At 36.2% G+C, this 27,110-nt stretch overlaps 1 protein-coding gene across 2 annotated transcripts in view; it reads right to left on the bottom strand.

Annotated features, from left to right (window-relative positions):
• Positions 1-27,110, bottom strand: part of LOC124643716 (synaptotagmin-7) — a 649,264-nt gene that overhangs the window by 378,571 nt on the left and 243,583 nt on the right. For both annotated transcript variants that reach the window (XM_047182763.1, XM_047182762.1), the window contains exon 3: positions 414-515. In XM_047182763.1, coding sequence (XP_047038719.1) covers positions 414-515 — 102 coding nt within the window. The remainder of the gene's footprint in view (positions 1-413; positions 516-27,110) is intronic.

Raw genomic sequence — 27,110 nt, 5'->3', positions numbered from 1 at the left:
CGTGATTGAGTGAGCATTTAAAAGTTTCCCGTCTGTAGTACATAATTACTTACAGTTAGCTATCACCAAAGTAACAAAAGACAAATACTAATAAAACATTTGATTGTAATTAATTTTGCAGGGCGTCACCGTGTCTTCGTTTACAACAACGCCATCTGTGTTCAACTTGAATAACAAATTCACAAACTTGTTGCTTGATAAGTTGCAGAAATTGCCAACAGATGGCGCAAAATATAAAAACGCTTAGTCGCTAATTTATCATAACCAACAGTCATTGTTGTAGGTAAATAATATTTTTTTATATTTTGGTTTTAAGTTAACGTGAAAAACAAGTTATCCTATAAAAAAACATCTTTTGTAAGTACCTAAAACACTTTACTCTGATGAAAGGTTATTATTTGAGCTTAACTTACCCCAGAGTCTTTGTACTGATCAGTGGTGTCTTCAGGTTGAGGAAACCGTTCAACCTGTTTGTGCTCTTCTCCCTTCCTCCATCAGAGGAAGATTGGTCAGCTCTGAGGACAAAGAAACATAATGTTAGAGTCGTTATTTTCAACATTAATCCTATCCATCACTAGTGGTTATACAGCCGTTGATAAACACATAATAAAATTATGACATTGGGAAAAGCATGACCAATTTGCGAAATAATTGTTTCATGTTTGAGTTCGTTATCAAAATTTTATTCACATTAATATGATAAAAAATAATAACCCAATATTGAATCGTCATAATATACATTAAAATATTGTTTTGTTTTAGTTTAAACCCAGGGCGTGACAGTATTTGTGAATACTGCCATCTATTGACCGTCTGAAAATGTAACCAACTCAAGCCTGTAGTCGCCAACTGCTGGCGATGAAATTCCAGTTTTACACACTAGATGGCGTTCTCCCAATATTGAAAGCTCGTTAATGTTAGTTGGTATTTGATGAAGAATTCTAGTCTGTAATATTGTAAAACCAGAATTAAATTTATTGTTTGTGCTGTTTAAAATTCTATTCATACCATGAAGGCTTTTGAATAATGTAAAGCCAACGATTCATGATACAATTATGTAAGTAAATAAGTATTTATTGTGGTGTAAATTCTAATTAGTAGCAACAATTTATGTAATTAGTGACTGTGAATTTTCATGTATTTGTATTATCTAGTAGTTATTCATTGGTTGAACTTTAACCTATTGCATTTTGGTTTCGGAAAGGAGAATTCAGAAACAGACAGTTTTTATATGATAGGTAAGTAATTATTATAAAAAAAAATGCTGTTGCATCCTTTCCTGTCCGATATGAAACTCAATGTGTTTTTAAATTGATAAAATTTAATTCAAATAGGTTTTTACAATCTCAATAAAGATACCTATTATTCAAATATGGCATTCGTCTTTCTCGTCCCTGGAAGCATAGGCTAGAGATATCCTTTAGGCAGCTGAAACATCAATTGTTTTTTTTTTTTTATCAAGCAGACAAAGGCATAGCGTTTTCTTTCCCATTAGTGAAATTTGCTAAATAATTTTTGACTCCGTATTGCTGTTATGAGAAATGAGAGCTACTGAAAAATTACTTTATCTTCCATATCTACAGAAAAAGCGTGATGATAATTTAAAATCCTTCACTAAACTATGTTTCTAGTTCACCTGTCTACGACCCCTTCCCATAGCTTTATAGAAACCCATTAAATACCAAGGCCACGGCACTTTGTCATGGAATTTACGTAACAGCCTTTAGCAGTCATTTCCTTGGAAGTAAAATATTATGGTGTTGCTTTCCTTTTGATTTTTTTTTGCATGGTAATGCGGCTGAAAGAGTTTTTTTTTTTTGCGAAAAGTTTTTGAAGAAAGTGGTTTGTTTGTAGACGGTTGTTTTAAACTAAAAAAAAATAACATAAAAATTTGGTTCATTGTGAGGTTACTATAGTCAATTTGAATTAGGTCAAGTTAGAGCTCCCGCACACTGAAAACTTTTAGTCGACTGACAGTTTGTTTGAGTTCATAAATCAGTATGAAGATGAATGGTAGTACGCACACTACAACCGATCAGGTGTTTAACCGGTATCAATGTGCAGTGTGCGAGTGTTTAGGTAGTTTTTAATCCCCGATACAAAAAAGGGGGCCTTGTCTTTTTCTTTCGTGATGAGCTCATCCCTACTAATATTATGAATGCTAAAGTAACTCTGTCTGTCTATCTGTCTGTCTGTCTGTTAAGCTTTCACGTCTAAACCACTAACCTGACTTTAATACAATTTGGTACAGAGATAGAGTTGACCTTGAGATAAAACATAGGATAGTTTTTATCCCGGACTTTTGAAGAATTCTCTTAGAATTACGACTCTACGCGGAAGAACCGCACTCTACGCGGGCGAACCTGCGGGCGGCAGCTAGTTAAAAATAAATTTAAAATATCGTTGTAAGCTGGCGCGAAGTAATTTTTCATCCTCAGAGAAAAAAGGTTTAGACATGTGTTAGGCACCTTATGAACCCTTTTTCTGTCCATGACTGGCTGTAATGTTACCAAATATCTGTGTATCGGAACTGCCCCTGGCTGTCTCGTTCGTACCTAAGTGGAAAACCATGTACATACACTGTCGTAGGTACCTACATGTCATGTAGACAATATTAAAAAGAACGTTATCGTGAGATACAATGTGTTTATTAAGTACCTAGCTATTTCCTGTGGTATCTGCCGCGAAATGAGGAAACTAATTTCCCACAGCAGGATAAAATATATTTCTCAGAGATAACGTAGAAATCGAAACCTTACTTATTGTTACTATAACGAATGAAGCTACGTCTATCAGTCGGCCGTCTTTCAAGTGGAAACTACTGAGCCGATTTCAATAAAATTTTGTACACACATAGTCTAAAGCCTGACAAAGGACATGGGCTACTTTTCACCCGTCTTTAAGAGTAAGTTCCCTCGAAAAAGCAGATAGAACTGCAGGCAAACGCTAGTAAACAATAAAATCAAGTTATAGTTAACTATAGCCGAGCATTCTAACACGTATTCCCGACGCTAGGGAACGCTAATTGCCTTGTACAATATGTGGGTACTATTGAATTATATAGGCGCAGTGCTGGATAGATAATTTTATTTGCTCGTTTTGTGTTTTAGGATAGTAAGTAGCTGTTTTAAGTGTATTTGGATAGTGGATATTCTTGAAAAAAGACTTCTTAGTAAATATTAACACGAAAAAGCAATATTTTCTATATTTCCCGTATGTCATTTAGCGTTAAAGGTACTTAATAATAATGGTGCTTAGACCGATTGTCTGCCATGGTGGCTATTTCAAAAGAGCTCAAAAGCGTCAAGCTTAAAAGAGAGCAGCCAGCGCATTACATATAGTGCACAAGCATTGGCTTGGCCACAGGTGTTCTAACTATTCCGCCACCCTCATAGCGCGATGGGACGGCAATCTAACACAAACGAAGATATGTAGATCAGGCGCAAGAATGACATTTACGTGCACGCATGTCACAAAATCAATGTACCTCCAACATGATTTTGGCGCGACTCTAAAAAAGTCATTTATTCAAAGTAGGCTGAAAGCACTTTTGAATAGTTTTGAAGGCCAAAAAAAAAGACTGCCCGCAAAACGCCCTCCCTTCATCTCTTCCTATGTGGTTTTGCTGGGACGAAGAAGTGGTGGAACTAACTCCCCAGCAACAAAAATTGAAATCAGCCTACCAATTGAGCAGAACCATTTTTTTTGTGTTTTATACCATAATTGTGTTTGTCTTAGGTCCCTAAATGATTTTCTTTCATTCATATTAGTGTATTATCTTTACATTACTGCGTATTTATATGTATGTACGTATTCACAAACTCATAATTATACACATTTTCAATGGCAAGGCTGTTAGCTAGTTAAGCACGTCAGCGGCAGATGTCGCCCTTAGCTCTGGCAGTATTAGCGAGAAGTATTGGGTTAAGTTAGGGGATGAAGCGGGTTGATTTGTTAATTTTATGGTATAGCTTTGTTTTAAATTTCTACACTTCGAAAATAGTCCTTTGTCTCATCTGTCTGTTTTGTGATAAATATTCTGACTAGTGGTTAGATGAGGAGTAAATGTACGGGAAACAGGTACTTAGTAGGGAGATACCTATGTCTCTAGGATGGATCTACTATAAAATCAAACACCCTTGGTTACATTTATGTTTTTATATTTTTATAACCATGAATAAGCCGACTGAAAGATCAAGACGATTGGAAAAAAGGATCAATGTTTTTACTTTGAAACATAAAAATAGTTACAGTAGTTATTCACCATCATCTGCCTAGCCTATTCCCAATTATGTTTCGGCCCGCATTCAGTTTAACTAACCAATAAAGTGGAGTACCAGTGTTTTACATAGAGCGAATGCCTCTGACCTCCTCAACCCAGATGATTAAGCAATTAGTACCCCTTCGGTATCTCATTCACCTCTATGTTAGTACCTAGATATAAAATTTCAACAAAAGCTAAATATTTTGTTTCATTTAAATAAGTATTATACTCTTTGTAAATATAACCTACAAAAGCTTATATTGTGCTCCAAACATTGTGAATTACGTTTATCGGGTGAGTATTTGTCCCGCCATACGGCCCGTTAATCGCGCCAAACTTAATTTACACAAATATTACAGTATTGACGGTTCGACACTTTGTATATTTTGCTGAAAATTAACATAATATACTGAAATTATAAAGCTAAAGTTTGTTTTTATTTGGTTGTTTGAACGCGATGAACTCAGGGACTATTACTGGTCCGTTTTAATTAATTCCTTCAGTGGTACCTAATAAGCCCATTTATCAAGGAAGGCTTAAGACAGGCTTTTTATCCGGGTGCACCAAGTAAATCCCATAGGACGCGAGTGAAACTAGTGGAAACTATGACCTTCCCTAATATGGGCTATCTAACACTGAAATCATTTTTAAATCAGATCAGTACTTAGGTACTTAGTTCCTGAGACCAGCGCGTTGAAGCAAACAAATGTACAACCAATGAAAAATCTCTTCAGCTTCATAATAATAGTGAAACTATAGATAATGCAGCAACTTCATAAAATAAGTAGTGCAACCTATAATTTAGTCCCAAAATTTTCGATCCAACAGTTATGCGCCTCTGCTAGGTCTACTGAACATTATTAGCATAATGAACACTCTAGCCAGATATTATTATAGTTTGCACAGAAATTGGAACAGTGCCCAGTCAACGTTAATGGTTGCAATGGGATGGTTTAGCTCATCTATGGATGTTTTATCTCATGAAAGCGGATGAGGCATACTTGTGTGTGTACATTGCACGCAAGTGGCACATGCACATTGTCTTTATGACTCAGTGACTCGGCCACTCGGCCAAGACAATATATGCTCATTTACACACACAAATGTAGCTTACCCGCATTCATAAGCATTTTCTGATTAGTCTTTTCCCAACTACGTTGAGTTCAGCTTCCAATCTTGAGGGGTGGAGCGGCTGCCTATCTGATACACTCAAGCCAACCTACCGAACCTTGTCAACCTGATTCCCGTTGATACGAATGGTTTTTCAGGCCCTCTGACTTCCCGAAACGACCGCCAAAAAATTTCAAGTTATAGCTAGGATCCAAAAACGTGCCTTCCAAAACACGAAGGAACTTCTTATGACATAAATATACTCCCGTTAACGGACCGACGACACCAAGCATTACTTTATACTTACAGTCGTTTCCAATAATATAATCTATCTAACAGTTGCTTTGCTTAGGTACTAAAGATAGAATTTAGACATTAGCCCTATACAAATAATTCCTATCTCTAGTTAGCAAAACAGATACTTAGACATAAAATTGGGTATGGTCGTTAATTGATGATCCTTCCACTTGGTTATTACTTAGCCTTATCAAAATCATCGTCTCATACCAACTTAATCAACCCTAAAGATAATACAACTTCCTCAGTTTCTAATCCTACATAATTTCGATACAAAATATCACAAAATGTAACCAGTCAGCTGTTCCAATTACATCCGAAGTTGGGAACTGTTCAATTTGCAAATTGCATTTACTCCACGGTGGACAGAAAGATGAGCGGAGTTGCCATCATGCAGGTAGGTCACGCGCCTTCTTTTAGGTCAAATACTGACAGTAGACATGACCAAAAGTGACAGTTACGATTTATGAACTAACGAGGGGATCGGATTCTTAGGACATCTGTAAACAATTTTTTTGGTATTACAAAAATAAAATTGATAGTTTGAAAAACATAAAAACACGCTTTTAGCACGCACTAACATTTTTGGATTAATTGGATTTGTAGCGATGTTTCTTAGCTAGTCATTTATTGTCATCAGAACTCAGAGCGTGTACAAAATTTCATCCTAATCGAAGACCGGGAAGTGGGTCACATTAAGATTCCAAGATTTTCTTACATACATAGTTACAAGTGAAGCTAATATAAGCGTGTTAAAAATGAGCGGGTCCAAAGAAGTAAAGCGGAGACAGTAACGTTCCTCGTCACCCGAACACCCGCATGTTATCGCGCTACTTTCTTAGCAGATTTTCCGTTATGACATCTCCGCTAGTCATTTTGTTCTCCATGATTTGCTCGGGGATCGCTATCATGGTAGACAGGCAGACAACGCGTGTTTTGGAGTAGATAAACTTGGGAGAAGACTTTCTGCATCGAATTAGGGAATGGATTATTAATTTCTGGAGTTTAATTAATTGTTAAAATTGAGTTGTCATTTTATGTACCTACTTATTGTTTTAGGAATATTATTTGTCTTATATTTGTAGGTGTATAATGTTAATTTTCTGCCTAACCATTACCTATAACCATTTTGAGGCCAGCTTCCAGCCTAACCAGTTACAGTTAAATACCAGTGTTTTACAAGTAGCGACTGCCTTTCTGACATCCTCAAACCAACCTTTTGTTTAGTGTTGCCCAAATGCAAGAACAAGACGAGACTTAGCCAGTCTTGGTCTTGGTCTTGCGCCAATACACCTGGTCTTGGTCTTGGTCTTGGTCTTGCGCTCCCAGTCTTGGTCTTGGTCTTGCAGCAAGAGTCTTGCAAGTCTTGCAATTACCTATTATTCTATTACTATTTATTAAAGTTTACTTTAAATCTTAGAAAAACGTATTAGAATTGGAACATTGTGAGCTTGAATTAACATAGCCATAGTAAAGATCAAGCAGATTAATAAATAACTGAAGATTTGATAAGAAATTCGAAAAATCAACTGACCTATATGTCGTTTTCCATGGAAGTAACTGTTTCTTAATAAACATTTATGATTTATAAGCTTACATTTGCTAAAACATGTAAAAAATGTAAGAAATATAATGACTAAATGTACAATAATAGTACCTAAGTAATTAGTTTAAAACCATATAAGTAATCAATATTATAATATATACTTACTAGAATTTATTTTATTATGTTTAGAATTAATATGACATCTACTACCTATCCTTACCATTTTATCCTAATCATAATACTACTTGTGTGATCAGTATAATGTATTCATTTTCATTCTAAGCACTCTGAAACTTATTTATTCTTTGGAACACCTGTAGGTACTCTACTAGGAAATTATTTTGCATGAGTATACCTACGCCCTATGGCGGCAATCAAATAGTGTCAAATGTTATGATTTCGGCGTGGCGGCAACGATTGTTGTAGATTTAAAAAGAAGCCGCCGGCGCGTGTATCATAACCATGTACTTCCGAATAGCGGCAAATTTCTTTGAGAAGTAAGTACAAAACCTTTGATGCCGCATTATCAAAGTGCCGATGGTTAAAACATAACTATGCATGCACTCAGTTTGATTTTAATAGATATTTTTTATTCGCTATGTTTATGGTATTAGTCGTAATGCGCATAGGTCCAGTTTTTCATATTCTTTGATACAGTTTTTTGCGTCTCATAGAATTCCTAAGCGTACCTACCTATACACCGAACTGTTACACCTAACTACTCAGTGAAATAGCGCTAAGTCCTAGCTGCAAGACGCAAGAGTCTTGCAGGCTATGTCTTGTTCTTGCTCAAGTCTTGCACGGTCAGTCTTGGTCTTGGTCTTGCTAAAAATACGCGGTCTTGTTCTTGGTCTTGGTCTTGCAAAAACGCAAGAACAAGACCAAGACTGCAAGACCAAGACTGAATTTGGGCAACACTACTTTTGTTGTATCTGTACAAAATAAAATATTTCTGTATTAGTTCTGTATTAGTAACAGGAAAAAAATATTTTTGTTTAATTTCATTATGTTTTAATGGATAAACTCCAAAACTACTAGACCAAATTTAAAAATATTTTAGCTACACTTTTCCCGAGTAACATAGGCTATATTTTATCTTGGTGCGGGTAGTAGTCTCACGGGACGCGGGTGAAACAGCCAGAGAATGGCTAGTCGCTTATAAAATTTTACAAAAAAAGTGATCCCCGATTTTTTCACATTGTTACTGCGACTGAAAATGTGAAATCGCCAAACAAATTATAAACAATGCATATGCAAAGAGAACACTAGAACCACTTGATAAATGAACAAAATTCAATATTGGCGAACGAGTTCCGAGTCCCTTGACAATAGATACCTTCCACTTTTGCCAATTTTATACCATGCATCGCCAATTGGCTCGTTAGCATTTTAAAATCCGGCTCTTTGATCACCGTAGGGATTTACAATATATTTGGCAATGGTTTAAATTCGAAAACGAAATGAATAAAAGGTGAAGAAATCACCCATCTAAATTGCAACCTCGAATGCTGTTGCTTAACCTCAACCATCTAAATTTTAAATTGCACCCTGGACTGCTGCTGCTTAACCCCACCTATCTGGATTGCAACCTGGATTACTGTAGCTTAACACCATTAATACCAATGGCAACCTGGACTAATCCTGGAAGAAAAAAAGCAAGAAAATAAATATTTTATGATTACTGGCCATCCATGTTATTTTGTATCATCATTTGGCTAGGTTTTTTCTATGATAATAAATTGAAATAAAAAAACCGTTTACTTTCCAAAACTGTTAGGTACAAGCAGTTTTGCAATTGGCCTCAAACTAGGCAAGTCAGTGTTTTGGGCACCAAATAAATATATTTAGGTAATTACCTACTTATGCATTGAGAGCCCCCGCATACTGCAAATTTTTAGTCGGCCTATAGTTTGTTTGGGCTTATAAAACAGTATGAAAATGAATGGTAGTATGCACATTACAAAGATCAGCCATTTAGCCGGTATCAGACCGACTAAAAACGTAGATTGGAATCAAGATTCTTTTTAAAAAAAGTGCATCCATCGGGTGAACTGTCGGTAGTTTAGTCCGCAGTGTGTATTTTCAAACAGTCAGATTACTTCTACTGATAAACCGTGAAATTGGCTCTAAAATGCTGTAGATATACTATTCTATTGTTTAAAATGGAGATACCATCTCAAACTGGAGCCAAGTCTTATACGGTCGGAGAAACATTCAAGTTTAAGTTCCGAACTAGTTTAGATTTCTCAGAAGTTGGGATTGCAAGTGCGCTGTATTCCGTAAATTAATGAATCGCTTACCATCCTGTCAAGTATAAAATCTTTAAGTATAAATAATAATAATAATGGTATCCAGACCGATTAAATTATCGGCCCCGGCGGCTATTCTCTCTAAGGAGATCGGCCAACTGCGCAGGACATATTATAGTGCACGAGCATTTGCTTGGACACAGGTGCATTCACTATTCCTTCACGATCATAGCCCGATGGGACGGCAATCCGACACCACCGGAGAGAGACCAAACGCAGAACCGACATTTGCATGCTCTCCGATGCAAGGGACCACCAACTTCCTGACTTAGGACTGTTTAGTGAAAGTTTCTTAACCCCCTACAGCTAATTTAACTCAACCCGGGAATCGAAAGCGAGACGTCGTGCACAGAAACCAGGTCTTTCGACTGCTAGACCAACGGTGCTTTTTTGAAGCAGTGCAATCTTCATCTATCAACCCAGCAGCAGCAATCTGTCCTAGATTCTAAAAGCTATTATTTCAAACATAGCATCCGACCATTTGTCCTAGACAGGCGTAACAAATTGTCTAGATATTGCGAATGGTGGTTGAGACAATGCACATAGATATTACATGCGTCTGGCTGAAGACTGACTGTTGTGGTAGGTACTTATAATAGTACTATCTCATGAAAGCCGGTCAGCATACTTGTCTTTGTATGACTTAATCACTGCTGAGCTTGTATGCTCCCGAGCGTCTTTTTCCGAGAAACTGGGTTGAGGAGGTCAGATAGGCAGTCGCTCCTTGTAAAACACTGGCACTCAGCTGCATAAAGTTAGCATGGAAGCTGACACCAATGTAATTGGGCAAAGAATAGGCAGATGATGATCGGATAAGCTGTTTAATGCTGGAATCATAGAAAACAAATCGAGACATTTCAAAAAATGACGGTCGTACTGCCTATTGCCCGTGACTTCAACTGCGTGGACAATATAGAACTACTAAAATACTATACATACATGCATTACCGTAGGTGTATTCTTTTCATGACAGTATAATATGTAAATATGCAATCTATTGCGAAGTTAGTCGTCTGACCTAAAAGAAAGAACTACCTCGCTATCTTTCCAGGTATATAAATTCACATTTTATTTAATACATAAGCATTATAATATTACTCTCCGTTCCTCACAAAATTTCAGATTCAGATACTGAATCGTTTCGCTGAGAAAATTCTCTTGAAAATTTCCGCTCGGGCCATTCAGGGAGAAATATAGATATGAGCTTTTACAATTTCTGAAATGTATTTTTGCCGATGTAATGGCGAGATTCTACCAGTGTGCGGCACTGTGACGCACACAAATGTATCTTCTGGTGTACTCGCTCTAGCAAACAGTAACACATTGCGTGAGAACGTTTCTAAAATGTCCGCGAAACTGCAACCCCTCTCCATGAACATCATTTTTTTTGCACCCTAAAAGCTCCGAAACTATTTAATCAATTTTTGAAAAATTCTTTCACATTTGGAAAGCTACGCTATTCCCGCGTAACCTATGCTATATTTTATCCCTTTACGATCATTAGTTCCCACGAAACGCAAGTGCAACCGCGGTAAAATGGCTAGTATGAAATAAAAACGTTTGACTTTTAAAGCAGTGTACTCGCGCCGACGCCGCGCCGTTTAAATTTTTTCATATATAAAACAATGTATTATCTATACGTATCATAAACTAGAAGCTAGTTTATATAAAAAATAACCGTCCACGCGCCCAGCATACCTAAGTAGACCGATATCAAAATAAATCAGACCTTATAGACTGTGGAGGGTTAAGATATAAGATATAAGGCTTTCCAATAGACCCTACTCAAAGAAAAAGGCGCTAAAATATTTGACACTATTTTGATCAAGGAATAACATATTGTGTCTCCAAAATTATAAGCGGGAAATCTTTTGTGATTGTCTCAGAACCATTTCTTAAAATATAATTTTGACATTAGCCACGTACAATTTATGTCAAATTCCTATTTTTAGCTAGCCGAACAACAAATAAATCGAATATTGTTGTTAGACCTGGGCCCCGGTTCTCCTAAGTTAATAATGTCAAAATCGAATAGAAATCGAATCGCAATATGATCGCAATAGCAGTTTTAACCATATCGGGCATTCTGCTACTAATATAAGACCAATCGTATTCCAACGACATTCGATTAGTTTGCGATTGGTCTGCTATTTTGGTGATTTTGGTCTATACGGTAGTTTGCTCTACAATCATATTGCAATAGTTACCTAATCATTTGCAGACAAAATGATTCATTATTGAATGACAGAAAACCATAAAAACCTTTATTTCAAAGAAAAAATAGCGGAATGCCACTACGTTTCAATCGTAATCGAGTCGGGATTGGATCGCAGTCGAACGTGAATCGTATGTTGCTTAAGTAAAATTAGGAGAATCGGGCCCCTGGTTTACCATATGTTTTCTTTCGAAACATCGAAATTAGTTTTGCTGTTTTGTAACAAGCGCATTAAGTACCTATACTTATTGAATTAACTCACTTTTCTTCTAGGTATACTAATATTATAAAAGCGACCGTTTGTGTGTGTTTGCATGCGTGCATGTATCATCCATCTGGTTCTTGCTGCGAAAAGCAGCCAAACGGATATATTGATGAAGCTTACATCAAAGTAAGATAAGCGCTAAGTACGTACTTTTTCTCTGAGAACTGAGAGAGGGAAGTACTTTCCTCAAGATCTGGATCTAGTAATACTAACATATTCACCAAAAACCTTAACCATCTTTTCAAAAACACTACACCTCACTTTCGACATTCTGTACATCGGTTCAAAAGCTTTCAAGTCAGGTCATTAATTGTCAAGTTGACCGCTAGATGTCTCTAACAGCTAGTTTACGTAAGGAACGAGGGAAGAGGTAGAAAATTGAGTTCATGTTAACTTTTAGGGTTGTTAGAAGCCTTTTTTAAATATTTTTTTAGTAAAGTTCTTCTTCTTAGAATGCGTTTGTACTTGTTAGTATGTTAAATAAGAAATGAGGGTGTTTCAATTGTGTGTTTGTTAAGATTGGAAAGGCCTTAGTTTCATCGTCAGCCTATCGCAGTCCACTGCTAGACATAGGCCTCTTCAAGTGCACGCCACTGAGATCTATTTTCGGCTTCTCGCATCCAGCTCCTGCCAGCCGTCTAAGTGTACCGGCAGTATAAACGTTCATTTAAAAAAAAAAACAACTGATTTCTTTGAAAATTTCGCGCAAAAATACATATTTAACCTGTAAACAGCGGTTTAAGAAAACTCAAGTTTAGTTGTCTCTACATTTGGACCTAAATCTTTTAGAAAACAAATTGCACCGCGCGCCGATCAGCTTGTTAAAGCCTTTTACCAATAGAAAACAGCTTTATTTGTTAGTATGATACTATATTTCATCCTGGTACGAGAAGTAGTCCCTCGGGACAAGTAAAACTGAGCCAAACATTGTAAACCAACTAGTATTTTTTAAAGAAGATAACCTTCGGAATTTGGAACCGTTAAAAAAATACTACCCGTAAAGTATCATAAAATAAACACCTTATTCTCAAACCATTAATAAAATAAAAAAGTGTTGTAATTTTCTAACAAAAATTACCCATAATTTATAGCCTAATATTAAGTGGCAACCCTAGACTAAGCACCAATTTCTCGGGGAAAATTTATGGGCCAGCTGTTTAACAAGTTTCATATGATTTTAGGTTTAAATAATATTAATTACTTCTTTAATATTACTAACGACTTTTAAACTAGAGTTTAATTGTTCGGAATAGTTACTGAGGTTATTTAAACTTGACAATTTTTAACGTATTTTAACACGCACACAGCTTCACTTGTAACTATGTATGTAAGAAAATCTTGGAATCTTAATTTCACCCACTTCCCGGTCTTCCATCAGGTTGAATTTTGCACACGCTCTGAGTTCTGAGGACAATACATGACTAGCTAAAAAACGTCATTCCAAATCCAATATGGCGGCCTTCCCAAGATTGCGGACTAGACTGGACTGTGTTACAAACCCACCCCATGGTATGGGTAACAAATGAAAGGGTTTGCTGACAGAGATACGAAAAAAATAATCACGTAACTTGAATCCAATATATGATTATTTCAATAATCGTCATTGTGGCAGCCTAAAAACGTGCACTGCTGGACTGCAAATGCGGGCAAATGTCTCTAGCTTGGGGAGGTACCCAAGCTAGAGACATTTGACCTTACTCACCGCGCTAGGCATGCGTGTTGTTGAGCGCAGTACGGGATAGTTCTAGCTTCGGAGATGCTGCTGCCCATCTCCGAGCAAGGCATTTAATACCCCACTTGCTATGTGGTGGTTATACCGCCACCAGTCGGTCGTCAAAGCATCGTCCGTTGTTCAGCAGTGTTCACCACGGGCAGGTGAGGTTGGCAATAGCAGACGTACATTCCCTGAGCTCAGCGAAGACCGTGTTTCGGAGGGCAAGATAAATTGTAGGTCCCGGCTGTCAATTGTAGGTTCCGGCTGTCATCGAACATCTTTGACAGTCGTTACGGGTAGTCCGAAGTCAGTAAGTCTGATAACCAGTCTTACCTAAGGATTGCCCAGGTAACTGGGTTAAGCAGGTCAGATAGGCAGTCGCTCGTTGTAAAACATTGGTACTCAGCTGCAACCAGTTAGACTGGAAACCAACCCCAACATAGCTGGGAAAAGGCTTGGTAGATGATTCCCTTAGCTCAGCATAACCCCCAAAAATAATTTCAAATATTTTATTTCTTTCTTCAAAGAGAAACAAATAAATCTATTTATATCCTAACTCTGAGTAGCACTTTCTCTTATTGCTTGTAACTGTCAAAGTGACAGGGGTTGTGATGTGTCACGTGCTTTCTGTCAAAGGTACTTTTCGTACTTTTCAAGGGTCTTGGTTATTGCGTAAAAAGGAGCAACCTTCCTTTATGTATTAGTTGAATATAATAGGGATGAGCTTTTATTAGTTGATTAGAATTTGAATTGGGTAAATTGTAATTTAATGATCCTGAAGTCTAAAAAGGTAGATTTGATAAAACTCTACTCTAGACTTTATGGCTTGTTAGGTTATGTTTATTACTCCTCCAAATTGATAAGTATTGCTGATTGCTGATTCTGATCAAAATTGACAGATTACTTATTACACAGTTTATGTAATTGAATTTTTATATAATAGCGATTGCAGTTTATATACATATGATTAGGATGAGTGTATTTCTCACTATATAAAAATATTCGATAAAATATGTCCTTATCTATACTTATGATAAATCTGTAGAGAGGTAAATTCTGTACATTAAATATATTTCCAAAATATCTATCAGATCACTCAGATCAGATCTATCAGATCTTGATGACAAAAATGCAATCAGTAAAATTTTTGTTTGTCTGTCTGTCTGTCTGTATGTTCGTTATGCTTCATACTCCTGGGCAGGTTATAGGATACTTTTCATCACGCTACGATCAATAGGAGCAGAACAGTGATGGGAAATGTTGGGAAAACGGGAGAAGTTTCTTTGTTTTTAAGCTTCCGTCGCGTGTGCAGCCTTAGTGGTTAAAGCTAAGTAGTATAATACTACTAATAGTAGTAGTAGGTAATAGGCTAGGTACGCATAGATTTAGATAACTGGATAGGCTGGTGATTATTATTTCTTCCTCTCTTTGCACAAAGTCCGAATCTAACGCGGACGAAGTCGCTGGTAGAAGCTAGTTCTTAAATATAAAATAAATGATTCATTCATTTAATTTTTAGTAGACAATAAATATTTAGTGAATATTTTGATAGATAGATAGATATTTAAAATACTTATAAATTCCATTTTAATTTGATCATAAAAAAGCATTTAATTTACTGGTTTCATAATACATTTACTAGTTACGTTTTGGTTGGTTCCCTAACAAAACAGCTGGGAACATCTTCAAGAAAGGGACAGTACGACCGTGCCCTTTTGCTCGAGACTTGGCTTCCACACTGCCGTGCCCCCTGACTGACAAATATACACAAAAAGGCACGGTATAAGAAGGTAGGGTCGTGAATTATGATCGAAGTTTGTCGCAATATCTTCGGACGAAGAATGAAACTTTCACGACAGTTTATTAAGTGTTACATTTTGTTAGACAAAGTTTTATGTAGCTAGCTAATATTGTAGTTAGATATGCTCTATTTGGAGCAAATAGCATTATTGTAATTGCCTTATGCTGCGGTTACCTTATTCCTACGTCAGAGGCCGTCAGGTCGATTTAGAAAACATTGACATTAGGGCTTCCTAGGTGATCAAACCAACCATCACACTGATACTGATGTTACTCGTTGGACTAGTAGCTAGGCCTCGGGTTCGGTTCCCGGGTTGACCTGAGATCGCACTGTAGATTTTATATGGAATATGGAGAACATTGTAACGTCAGTCCGGCTTGTGATCTTTCTCCGGTGGTGTCGGATTGCCGTCCCATCGGGCTATGAGAGTGAAAGAATAGTGAGTGCACCTGTGTCCAAGCAAATGCTCGTGCACTATAATATGTCCTGCACAGCTGGCTGACCTCATTAGTAAGAACGACCAGATGTCCAACAATCAGCTAGGATGCCATTATTATCATAAAAAAAAAAACTATTATAAAAATATAATTTCTTCACGATATTTCCTTCCCTAAAAATATCACCAAAATTATTATCATAAATACATATTTAAGCAAAATCCTTTGCTACCCGTTACTTGATTTAATAAAAATAACAAATGTCTCAATGTCAGTTGAAGGTCACGTTGATAATAAAGGGCGCCTGAAAGTCTGTCGCTTTACCTACATAAAGGATATACTTGGCGTAACTTTTATTTTGTATATGTCGTGTATTTACATGTGGGAAGATATTTGAATAATCTTTATTTATGTTGGGTAAAAATTATATCTGTTGTAGGTATGTGTGTATATGAAAGTCGATTCAGTTGCACTTCTTATAACTTAAGAACTGCTTATCTAATCTGGCTGAAAATTGGTTTGTAATTTGGAAAATATATAAGACTTTTTATTCGCATCTGGATGTAGGAAATACATAGTTCCCTTGGCACACGGGTGGCATGGTTCGAACGTCGTCGTCTGTTTGTCTGTTCGCGACGGTAACGCAACTCAAAAACGGTATCAGTCCTGTATCTACATACCTCGATAGGTACATTTCGCCGGAAATGTATGCAATTCTCCATTGTACATATATAATTCCTATTCAATACATATGATTCCCGAGAAAAATATTTTATTGTGTGAAATTAACTATTATACTACATAATATTTCACAAATCGGAACTCAACCTCGGAACTTTTCATTTCGCAGGAAATATAATTCCAGTGTAATTAGGTCATTATAACAGTTTCTTATTCAGCATAATTATAAAAATAAATAATATCATGCCAACATTTTGTCGACTTACATGTAAATGAACCTTTTAAAAGATTGCTATCTAGACTGCAACTTTATATTGCTAAATTACTTACAAACGCCAAGTTTGTATTAATTCATTTGTTAGGCATCGTTCAGACCAAACGTATTGTCGGCCGCTGACTGTGAGCGCGCGTTACGCAGTTTATTGCTTTTCCATATATATTGAAATTGTCGTTCACACCGAACCGACTATACGCTGTTACGTCGTCTGTTGTGGCTGACTCTCAGTGGCCGATTATTTTACTACGCGACTATGCACGGCGGACGCGGATTGGCTACGCGGACGCAGTTGCCGAATAGCGCCGCTCCGCCGCGCCCGCACCGCCGCGCGCCTCGGCCGCAATACACTCGAGAAACAAACTTCAATGAGGACAGACGTGACACGTGACACCTCGCGATGTTCGACACCGAAAAGTTTATTGCAGAAGTACATTCTAGAGAATGTATTTGGAATGCGAATTCAGAAGAATTTAGTGATAGAAACTTACGAAGATGCGCTTGGGAAGACATAGCATCTGTTACGTATGAAGATTGGGGGGTTCAAATACTGAGCTCTTTTATGTGTAGAATAGTCAGCCGCTCAGCGTACGCATCTAGTGTGAACCTACACGAGCCTATTCTTTTGTTCACACATGTAGCGCATCGTACGCTATAGCTTATTGTCGGCTTGGTGAGTACGGGTACTGCAGATTGAGTCGACGTTCACACTGGGGCAGACAGTGAGTATACTCACAGTCAGCGGCGGACAATACGTTTGGTGTGAACAATCCCTTAAAGTCACGCATAGTAAAATAATGCAGTTTCTTTTTTCTACTAATAGTGTAACGTTAAGCCTTTTCCTAACTATGTTGGGGTCGGTCGGCTTCCACTCTAACCGGACTTAGCTGAGTACCAGTATTTTAGAAAAAGTGACTGCCTATTTAAATTCCTCAACCTAGTTACCCGGGCAACCCAATACCGCTTGGTAAGACTGGTTGTCAGACTTTCTGGCTTCTGACTACCCGTAAAGACTGCCAGAGGTGTTCAAATTACAGCCGTGACCTACAGTTTATTGTGCTCTCCAAAGTCTTTGGTGTCTAAGATATACTTAGAAAGTACATACAAACTTAGAAAAGTTGCATTGGCACTTGCTAGACCTTGAATCGAAGCCACACTCACACTTGTGAGGTTGGTTTTTTTCTCACTAGGCCACCACAACTTTTCAGGACTTTTAAAGGGCACTGACTTTTTCAGGAGGATGATGATTACTGAAAAGTATTACCGACATTTTTTTGTAGTATTTGAGTGAAAGTAACAAAAATCAACACGCCAAAACGATCACGTTTTTAATATTTAGTATGACAAAGGTTTGATATAAGAATAAAATACACATTTCAGTATCATCCTACAGATAATAAAATATCGATTTACTTCAAATGGAATCCGTGAGCCACATCGGTTGCGTGAGTAAAATAATATATATAGAGTGAAAGCACCTGTTATCGTCCGTACAGGAAATTATTATTCGATTCTGACGATTTTACGTTACTACGCTTTTATTTGTGTTTATGTTTTTGTGAACATAATCATACCTCCAAAGTCGGAGACGGGCGGCTGTTCTCATATAAGGAGATCAGCTGCGCTGCGCAGGACATAATATAGTGCACGAGCATTTGCTTGGACACAGGTGCACTCACTATTCCTTCACTCTCATAACCCGATGGGACGGCAATTCGACACCACCGGAGAGAGATCTGGCGCAGAACATTTACGTGCTCTCCAATGCACGGGTATATCAATTTTAAAGTATTAGAAAGTTTATAAAACCCATACAGCGATTTAGGCCCGACCCGGGAGGCTCGGGGGGGGGGGGGAGTGTCACAATCGAACCCGAGACCTCAGTCATAACAGTCGTGCTTGCGACCACTAGACCAACGAGGCAGTCATTCGTGAACGTAAATAAATAAAAATAATATTGTAGTAAACAGTGTTATCGTTGATCTAGATAAGAGTTACAAATTGATTTCAATTAGCTTTAGTGAAAAAAATGTGAATGAAAATATTAAAAGGGTGATTTATGGAAGAAAGCTATGAAGGTGATATATTGAATTTGTAAATAATAAAGAATGTTGGAATGAAATTCCTGTGTTAGTGTTTTCTGTTGTAGAAAACACAGAACCGTCCTTTTTTACCTTTAGGCTTTTTATAATTATCCTCATATTGGTATTACTCAATTATCTATGTATATAATAATTAAAACAATTGACAAAGAATTGTTTATTATACTGATTAAAACTAATAAAAGTACCATATACTTGGTTGTTCTGCTTTTTTCTTGTCCCAGTCTGCAGTTTACGAAATTACATGGTTGGACAATAAATAAAGTATTTACCAAAAATTAAACTTCCCTTCATTTTAAATTAAACAGTTTCTATCTAATTAAAACAACTTTACACTTTGAGTAAGTTGTTTAATTATTTCCCCTAAATATTTGAATCTTCACTTAAGGACTTTCAATTTTAGTCGATTCCTTTTAATAATATAGCATGGCCTGTAATTAGGGGCTTTACCCTACTTTGCTAGTCAAACGGAAATACGGAAAATCGAAGGTTTTGTTATAATTACTTTTGAAAGTATCCTTTTACGAACGTTATTGTAAATGTTTATTTCAACCTTGGCAGTCGTTACGGGTAGTCAGAAGCCAGTTAGTCTGACGCCAGTCTAACCAAAGGTTTGGGGTTACCCGGGTAACTGGGTTGAAGAGGTCAGATAGGCAGTCGCTCCTTGTGAAGCACTAGTAGTCAGCTGAATCCGGTTAGACTGGAAGCCGACCCCAACATAGTTGGTAAAAGGCTTGGGAGATGATGATTGTAAATGTTTATTTCATTCCCCCGCAGTTTTGGGAGAACTATTTTGGGAAAGTGGGTAAAAATTTGCATGTAGGCTTCCTCGATGAGATTAGTGCTTTCAAGCAAGTAAACAAACAAACTTTAGTTTATAATATTTGTAACGTTGACATAATAAAAATACCACATAGTTTGAAATACAGTACTGGTTTTCATTTTATAATGTTGGATAAGTCTGAAATCTCCAACCGTCTCAAGCCTTCATTCCTTCTCTGTACGAGAAGAGGCCACCTAGCACGTGGGACAGAAAAAAGGCAGGAAACGAACAATTTTATCTCATAAAAAGGTCCCAAACAATTTCGCTTGTCACACATATATTTCTGTTCCCATTTGCCTCGCTAGATCTATTGTATGATACTAATATTATATTGTTACCTGCTATTGTAATGTTCTACGTTCCTCTTAATGGACGCAGGAGCCATGAAATTATAGAGAACTTGCCGTTTTCCCGCGGTTTGACCCGCGTCCCGTGGGAACTACCGCCCTTACCGGGGTAATATATAGCTTATGTTACTCGGAAAGAGTGTAGCTGTCCAACTGTGATTTTTTTTTTAATTATTTGTGTAGTATGTTGTGATAAAGTCGTGGTGGCCTAGTGGGTAAAGTACCAATCTCTCAAGTATGAGGGCGCGGGTTCGATCCCAGGTCAGGCAAGTACCAATGCAACTTTTCTAAGTCTGTATGTACTTTCTAAGTATATCTTAGACACCATTGGCTGTGTTTCGGATGGCACGTTAAACTGTAGGTCCCGGCTGTCATTGAACATCCTTGGCAGTCGTTACGGGTAGTCAGAAGCCAGTAAGTCTGACACCAGTCTAACCAAGGGGTATCGGGTTGCCCGGGTAACTGGGTTGAGGAGGTCAGATAGGCAGTCGCTTCTTGTAAAGCACTGGTACTCAGCTGAATCCGGTTAGACTGGAAGCCGACCCCAACATGATTGGGAAAAAGGCTCGGAGGATGAGGATGAGGATGATGTTGTGATAATAATTTAGTCCGAGTACTAGAAAGTTAAATAATTATCTTTCAGCTATCCAAGCCTTTTTCTATCACTGTAGAAAATATTTTTTTTTCTTGCTCTCTTGCTCGGTTCGTATAGAAGCTTAGGCGAAAAGAAATACTATAAATAACATGGTATATATTATATATTATTATCTATATATTTCACTTTGACATTACCAAACATAAAACATTCCTCTTAGAAAACATATGGTTATTATATTTAGAAGTGTCAAACAGCGAGTGTTTTCCTCAAAATAGTTGATTTTGTTAGTGTAACCTTATATACGACTTCTTTGTGGCAAAGTAAAGTGGGAGTAGCAATAATGTTATAATGGAAAAAGGTTTTGTCTTTCTAGTTTTATTCTTAACTAGAAAACGCCCCGCGGTTCCACTCGTGTTCCGAGGGAAATTCTTCTTTACTCCTACTATATTACCTTCTATATAAAGCAGCCTATGTATGTATTTAAGTTTCAGACTATCTGTGTACCCAAATAAATAGGTTCAATAGTTGTGACATGAAAGCAGAACAGTTACGCCGACTTACAATGCCATTTTGCATTTACAATGCTAGCTTCTGCCAGCGGCTTCACCTGTTGTCGAGGAAAATCCTTCTGCTGCCTGTACTGCCAAGTATCAAAATCGTTCCAGTAGTTTTTGCGTGAAATTGGTAATACATACATACAAACTTTCGCGTTTCTGATTTTAATAGTAGGTATTAGCTTAACTTAATTCATGGTTTTCAAAGTTGTTTGAGCTTTCAGTTAAAAAAAATAAGCGTTGCTTTGCCAATTGCTAGGGATTTGGTTAATGTTTTCAATTCGTTTTCAGGGATTTTAATAATAAAGTAACTTTTTAAATGTTTTTTATTTTTATATTTAATATTTAAAAATGTAAATAATATGTTTGAAAATAAATAAATGTCAAAAGTAACTTACAATAATATTATTCGTTTGTTTTAGTGTTATCAGACGAGCTGTTTTCCTTGTTAACACTCGCTTGCCGAGGAAAAACTACCTGTATCCTGATAAAAATCCTGGAAATAGTGAAACTGCCAAGTGAACGAATTTTTAAAATAGTTTCAGTAGTCCGAATCTTTTGGGTACAATCAAACAAACAATTTTTTTTTGTTTATTCTCTGACCCCTTTTTTTCCTCGTGGTAAGCGCTGATGTGGCTGAAGATATAACACGCTTGCTTAGAAGTTTGCAACATTAGAACTGTGATTTCAGCCCAATCCAGGAGTCAAACCCAGGACCCAGCGCCTTGCGTTTGCTACTACAGGGCCTACGCCACCAAAAAACAGGTAGCACCCTTAAAAATACATTTGTATGCAATATTTTTCTTTTACACGTGAAAATGTATTTTCCAAAATTGATACCTGTATATTAGGTTTGAATTCCATGGCCTGACAGAATTAATTGGGACGCGCAATCCTTGGATTAACGGGACCCAAAGTGTAATATGAATGTATAATCCGCAATATACATAGAATGTATACAGGTTATGAATTTTGTGATGAGTTTTCGTTGTAACTGGGGAATTCCTGGAAAGTCTAATCATTATACAGTCTTTTGATCTATCCCACTGCAGGGCTACGGCCTCTTCTCATATGATGATGTCCTCTCAGCCGATTATCGGCTACAGCGGCTGTTCTCGTGTAAGGAGATCAGCCAACTGTGCAGGACATATTATAGTGCTCAAGCATTTGCGCAGACACAGGTGCACTCACTATTCCTGTGTTGGTTGGTGAATGTATTACAATTCAGTTAATGCTTTATATGAGAAGGGACGATCATGAATAAAAATGCTCTCCTTCCAATCTAGCTTCATTCAAACACGCTCGGTTAGCCCCATGGCAAGCTATTTTTAAGCTTGTTTTATAAGAGCTAACACAACTGATAAACAGCACAGCCAACAAGCAGGCTCATCACACAAATATTCACCTTACCGGGTATCGAATTTGGGACCAACAGTTCGGCAGTCCGGCATGGTGATCATTACACCAACGTGGTCGCCAAATAAATGCTTTTAGAAAAACATAAAAACAATAGAAACTGAGGAACTCCAAATAAGAACCTCCTCTTTTTGGGAAATAGGTTAAAAATACTTAAAGCTAATATTGTTATCGATCAAATTATTTATTTATGATAAAGGTCTTAAAATAAAATATGTTCATGCCGTGATCCGCCACGCAGGGCATACAAGTAGAAAAACAATAAATACAAATACTGCTAGCCTATTCATCGAAATATAAATTTTATTGTAACCCTCTTTTCTCCTCATTCAGGTAAAATGTCTACGTAAATAAAAAAACGGAAGAATAAGCAAGCAAATTCATTGTGCCTTAATAATAATCTTACCTTCGTAAACTCATGTTGACCAGAAAGATGTCTGTCCCACAAAATCAGTGTTGAAAGTCACAATATTCTGTCACTGTTCATTTAGTATTGTATTTACGAAAACATTGAATAGCTTTTAAAATGTTCACTTTTCTTCAGATCATTAAGGCTTACAATTTATTTAGAAAGCACTGAAAAATAAATAAATAATATGTTGAGTCTCACAATGTTTTTCACCTTTGTAATGTAAAAAGGAATTTTAGTTGCTATTGAATGCTATGTTTAATAAAAGTAAATAAAAAAAGTTAAAAAATAACGATTGCGGAAAATATTTATCCTATTTGGGTTTCATTTTTACTGAAAAAATATAATCCTGTAAATAAAAAAATCTTCTATCTATTTATGTATTTTATTGCGTTCCTCAATGCGTTTATTAAAATATAAATTGAGCCAGCAGTTTCACGCATTTCTCGAGGGAACAAGTACCTATTTCCTGCACCTGGATAAAAAATAGTGTAATTAATTCCGATATTATATCTCCGTACATCTGATTATCATAAGCTATGAATATTGCTGTCGAGGTTTGAAAAAGTTCGTACTTACTGCCAAGTTTTATCAAGATCCATTTGGTCACGCTAAAGTGAAAGAGGAACAAACATCCGTTCTTCTATCTATGCATAAAAACTTTCGCGTTTATCATATAAGTCGGATGATATCTACGAGATTGTTATTAGAAACCCTGAATTCTCTGGAGAAATTAAAATAGTTGCCGCTACCAAGATCTGGTTAATAAACTGGTTTAGGTATAGGAAAAATGATGATATTTTAAGGCCAGAGATGTCTAAAAGCTGTGTCCGGAGAATAAACTAAGTTTTTCCTCGGTTTTGCCTCGGTGTTAACCGCATACTGTGAGAACTAGTCCGGTCATTTGGATAAAGAGTCAAATAGTTAGCCAATTAGAAAAATTAGTTTACTAGTAGTTTACTAAAAGATTAGTTTAACATGAATTTACTAACATCGTAGTTCATTTATTGATTTCTCAACATATTTTTTACATTTTTAAATATTTTTAAAATTACACATAATATTATAAATTTATTTATTTATAAACACGAATATAAGTTGTATTCTATGTAGGTATGAGTAAGGTTGTCTAAAACTTAGAAAGCTAAATACATCCGTGATAACTAACTGGGTTGTGTATGAGATAATCGAGGTATATTTGTTTATTTTTCGCTATTATTTTCGCAAAAATGGGAAAAATACTTCTTCTTTTCTGATACCTATTGTTTTCATAGTGATAATAATCACATTGGCTATTAAATGAAGGTTAAAAAGTATGTAATAGTACCTAGACAAAATATTCCTTGGCCTTATGCCCCCTCTTACAGTAATAATGATCTTAAAAACTTCAAAATATTGCTCATTGTTTTTTTATTTACTATGCCTAAGTATTTATTTTTGGATAATATATTGGATTCTAAGTTAAATAATATCGATTTTAAATTATTGGTTTTTTATTTTAAATAAGCCTACAAAAGCTGTTTCGAAACGTCAGGCTAGTTATAATTGTAATATTTTCTTAATTATTATTTTTTTATGTTGAAAATATGTTTTTATTATGAACCGTTAAAAATAATAAGATTTTTATAAATTCCCCAGACATTTATAACTATTCAGAATTGACTTAACTTAAAAAAAAAAAAACAAAAGAAAAAAAACATATATATAGAAAAGCAAACAAAACATTTTTTACATAAAAAAGCAAAAAAAAAAAAACTTTTACAACTACATAACACTTCACAATTCACAACACCATGTATACAACAACTTGGCAAACGTAAACACTCTATATAACACGGCAGTTCGTATTTCACACCCGAAAATGTCCGAAACAACTTTGATGTCTGAAACTCAGACCCAAACTGAAATCCGGTATCGCTTCGGTATATACTCCTGAAAACATATTCAATGCAAAACCAACCTTAGTCCAAACTAAATAAAGCCTAAAATCCTTTGATACAATCGTCTTACAAGTCACTCCAATTCGCTTCGGTGAATTGGTTCAAAGGAATGTCGACTGTATTTCGATAAGTATAAGGTTGGGTTTTGTATGTGTTTTTATAGTTGCAGTACAATACCAAATTAGCTGAACTAGGTTTCGATCGCGGCTTCGCTTGTTATTTTTAGTGGTTTTATTTCGATTGCTTTATTTATATGAATGTAAATGGGAATCTTTGTTCGTGAAAGGTATTGATTTTAGTTCATTTTGAACGCTATTAAAATACTTAAGATATAATATGTTTAGCATATTCTCATGATATCAAGTAAAATTCAGGTATACAAGCTGTTGATTTGCATCCGTGCCATATTCAAGGAGGTAATTATGCTAATGATTCTCGACCCAAATCAATAAAAAAATTGGTACGTAATTTTTTTTCTTTATTTTTTTTTCGGAATTCCGTAAATGTCATCTAGCCTTATTTAAACTTGGCGCGTATGTTACTGGCGTTAAAACCGTGCTGCACCCTCACACAAACACAAACACAAAGCATACTCAACGATCACTCATAAATTTCATTCATAAAATTGGATTACTTCGGAAATACCACGACATTACAATGACAAAAAAAGCAGTGCATATTAGTTATTTCCCATCTACTGTAATTCCAATCGATTATTTACGTATTGTATGTCCTCCTCCTGAAGTATGGCACAAATGCAAATCAACACCTTGTATATTGGGTTGGATAAACATTTTTTACTCATTATAGATTCATACTAATGGTGGATCCCGGCTATAATTTGAACATCTTTGGCAGTCGTTATTGTAGAAGTTAGAAAGTATGACAACCAGTCTTACCAAGGAGTATCGTATTGTTCAGTTAACAGTGTTGAGGAGGTCAGATAGGCAAATATGGGTACTCAGCTGCATCTGGTTAGACTGGAAACCGAGACCAACTTAGTTGGAAAAAGTTAGGCAGATTATCTTTTTGACTCGTTAGATGAAGTAGTTCCTTCAAGAATAGAGAGAAACCGCGGCATAAAGATAAATACTGCTTTTCATAGATAGGTATCTATACCAAAATTATAAATCTGAAGTGTTTATTTGTTTAAACGCGCTAATCCCAAGAAAAACAGAACCTATAAAAATATTTAGTGTTATTTACTTGTATTAAGTACTCTCGAGAAAGACTAACAATTTTATCCGGTTACTGTAGACGAAACCAAGGGAAATAGCTAGTATACCTATATTTTGAAAATTGTGGGCACACCCACCATTTGTGACCATTAAGACTTTGCAAGTTTTCCGGGAAAACCCTAACAAGGGTTTGAAGTGAACAATTATTTTCCGTATTTCACCTTTTCAGGAAAGTTGTAAAATACCAGCGAAAGAATCGAGTGGGTACGGTATTTACTGACAACTTTAGAGTGGGTATATGTATAGTTGGGTTCAGTATCTTTTTTTGGTATTGTGTAAAGCTTAGGTAAATCAATACCAACCAAAATAACAATATTATTAACACGATTTTATTAGGTCGATCTGTATGTAACAATGTATGTTATGGAATCAAAGGTTATTCTTTTTTATTTTTATTACTTATGTCATAAAAATGGGCAGCTGTACCTATGTGTTCATTTTCATATTGTTGGAGCTGGAAGATATAAACTGGAACTTTTTGGTTCTTACGTGCATTAAACTATTAATTTATTATGTTTAAAAATGTAAAAGAGAAATAACTTTTCGTTCATCATTTAATAAATCTGTTTCAAGGGAGAAACCTCTTGTTTTTTTATATGCTTATTATGCTTATTAGTATTTTTAAATGGGAACTATATTTTTTGTCACCAAAATTTATATTTGTCATCAAGTTGTATCACCTAATAAATAGATCTATCGCCACGAAATATTTTCGTTCTCAGATAAACAAAGAGTGTTCCCAGGTATGAATTAGCAAATTATTGTTAATA

Source organism: Helicoverpa zea, chromosome 28 (assembly GCF_022581195.2).
Source record: "Helicoverpa zea isolate HzStark_Cry1AcR chromosome 28, ilHelZeax1.1, whole genome shotgun sequence".
In the NCBI taxonomy this organism is placed as follows: Eukaryota; Metazoa; Arthropoda; class Insecta; order Lepidoptera; family Noctuidae; genus Helicoverpa; species Helicoverpa zea.
Note: the sequence above shows the minus strand (reverse complement) of the source record. Positions and strands in the feature narration are given on the sequence as shown.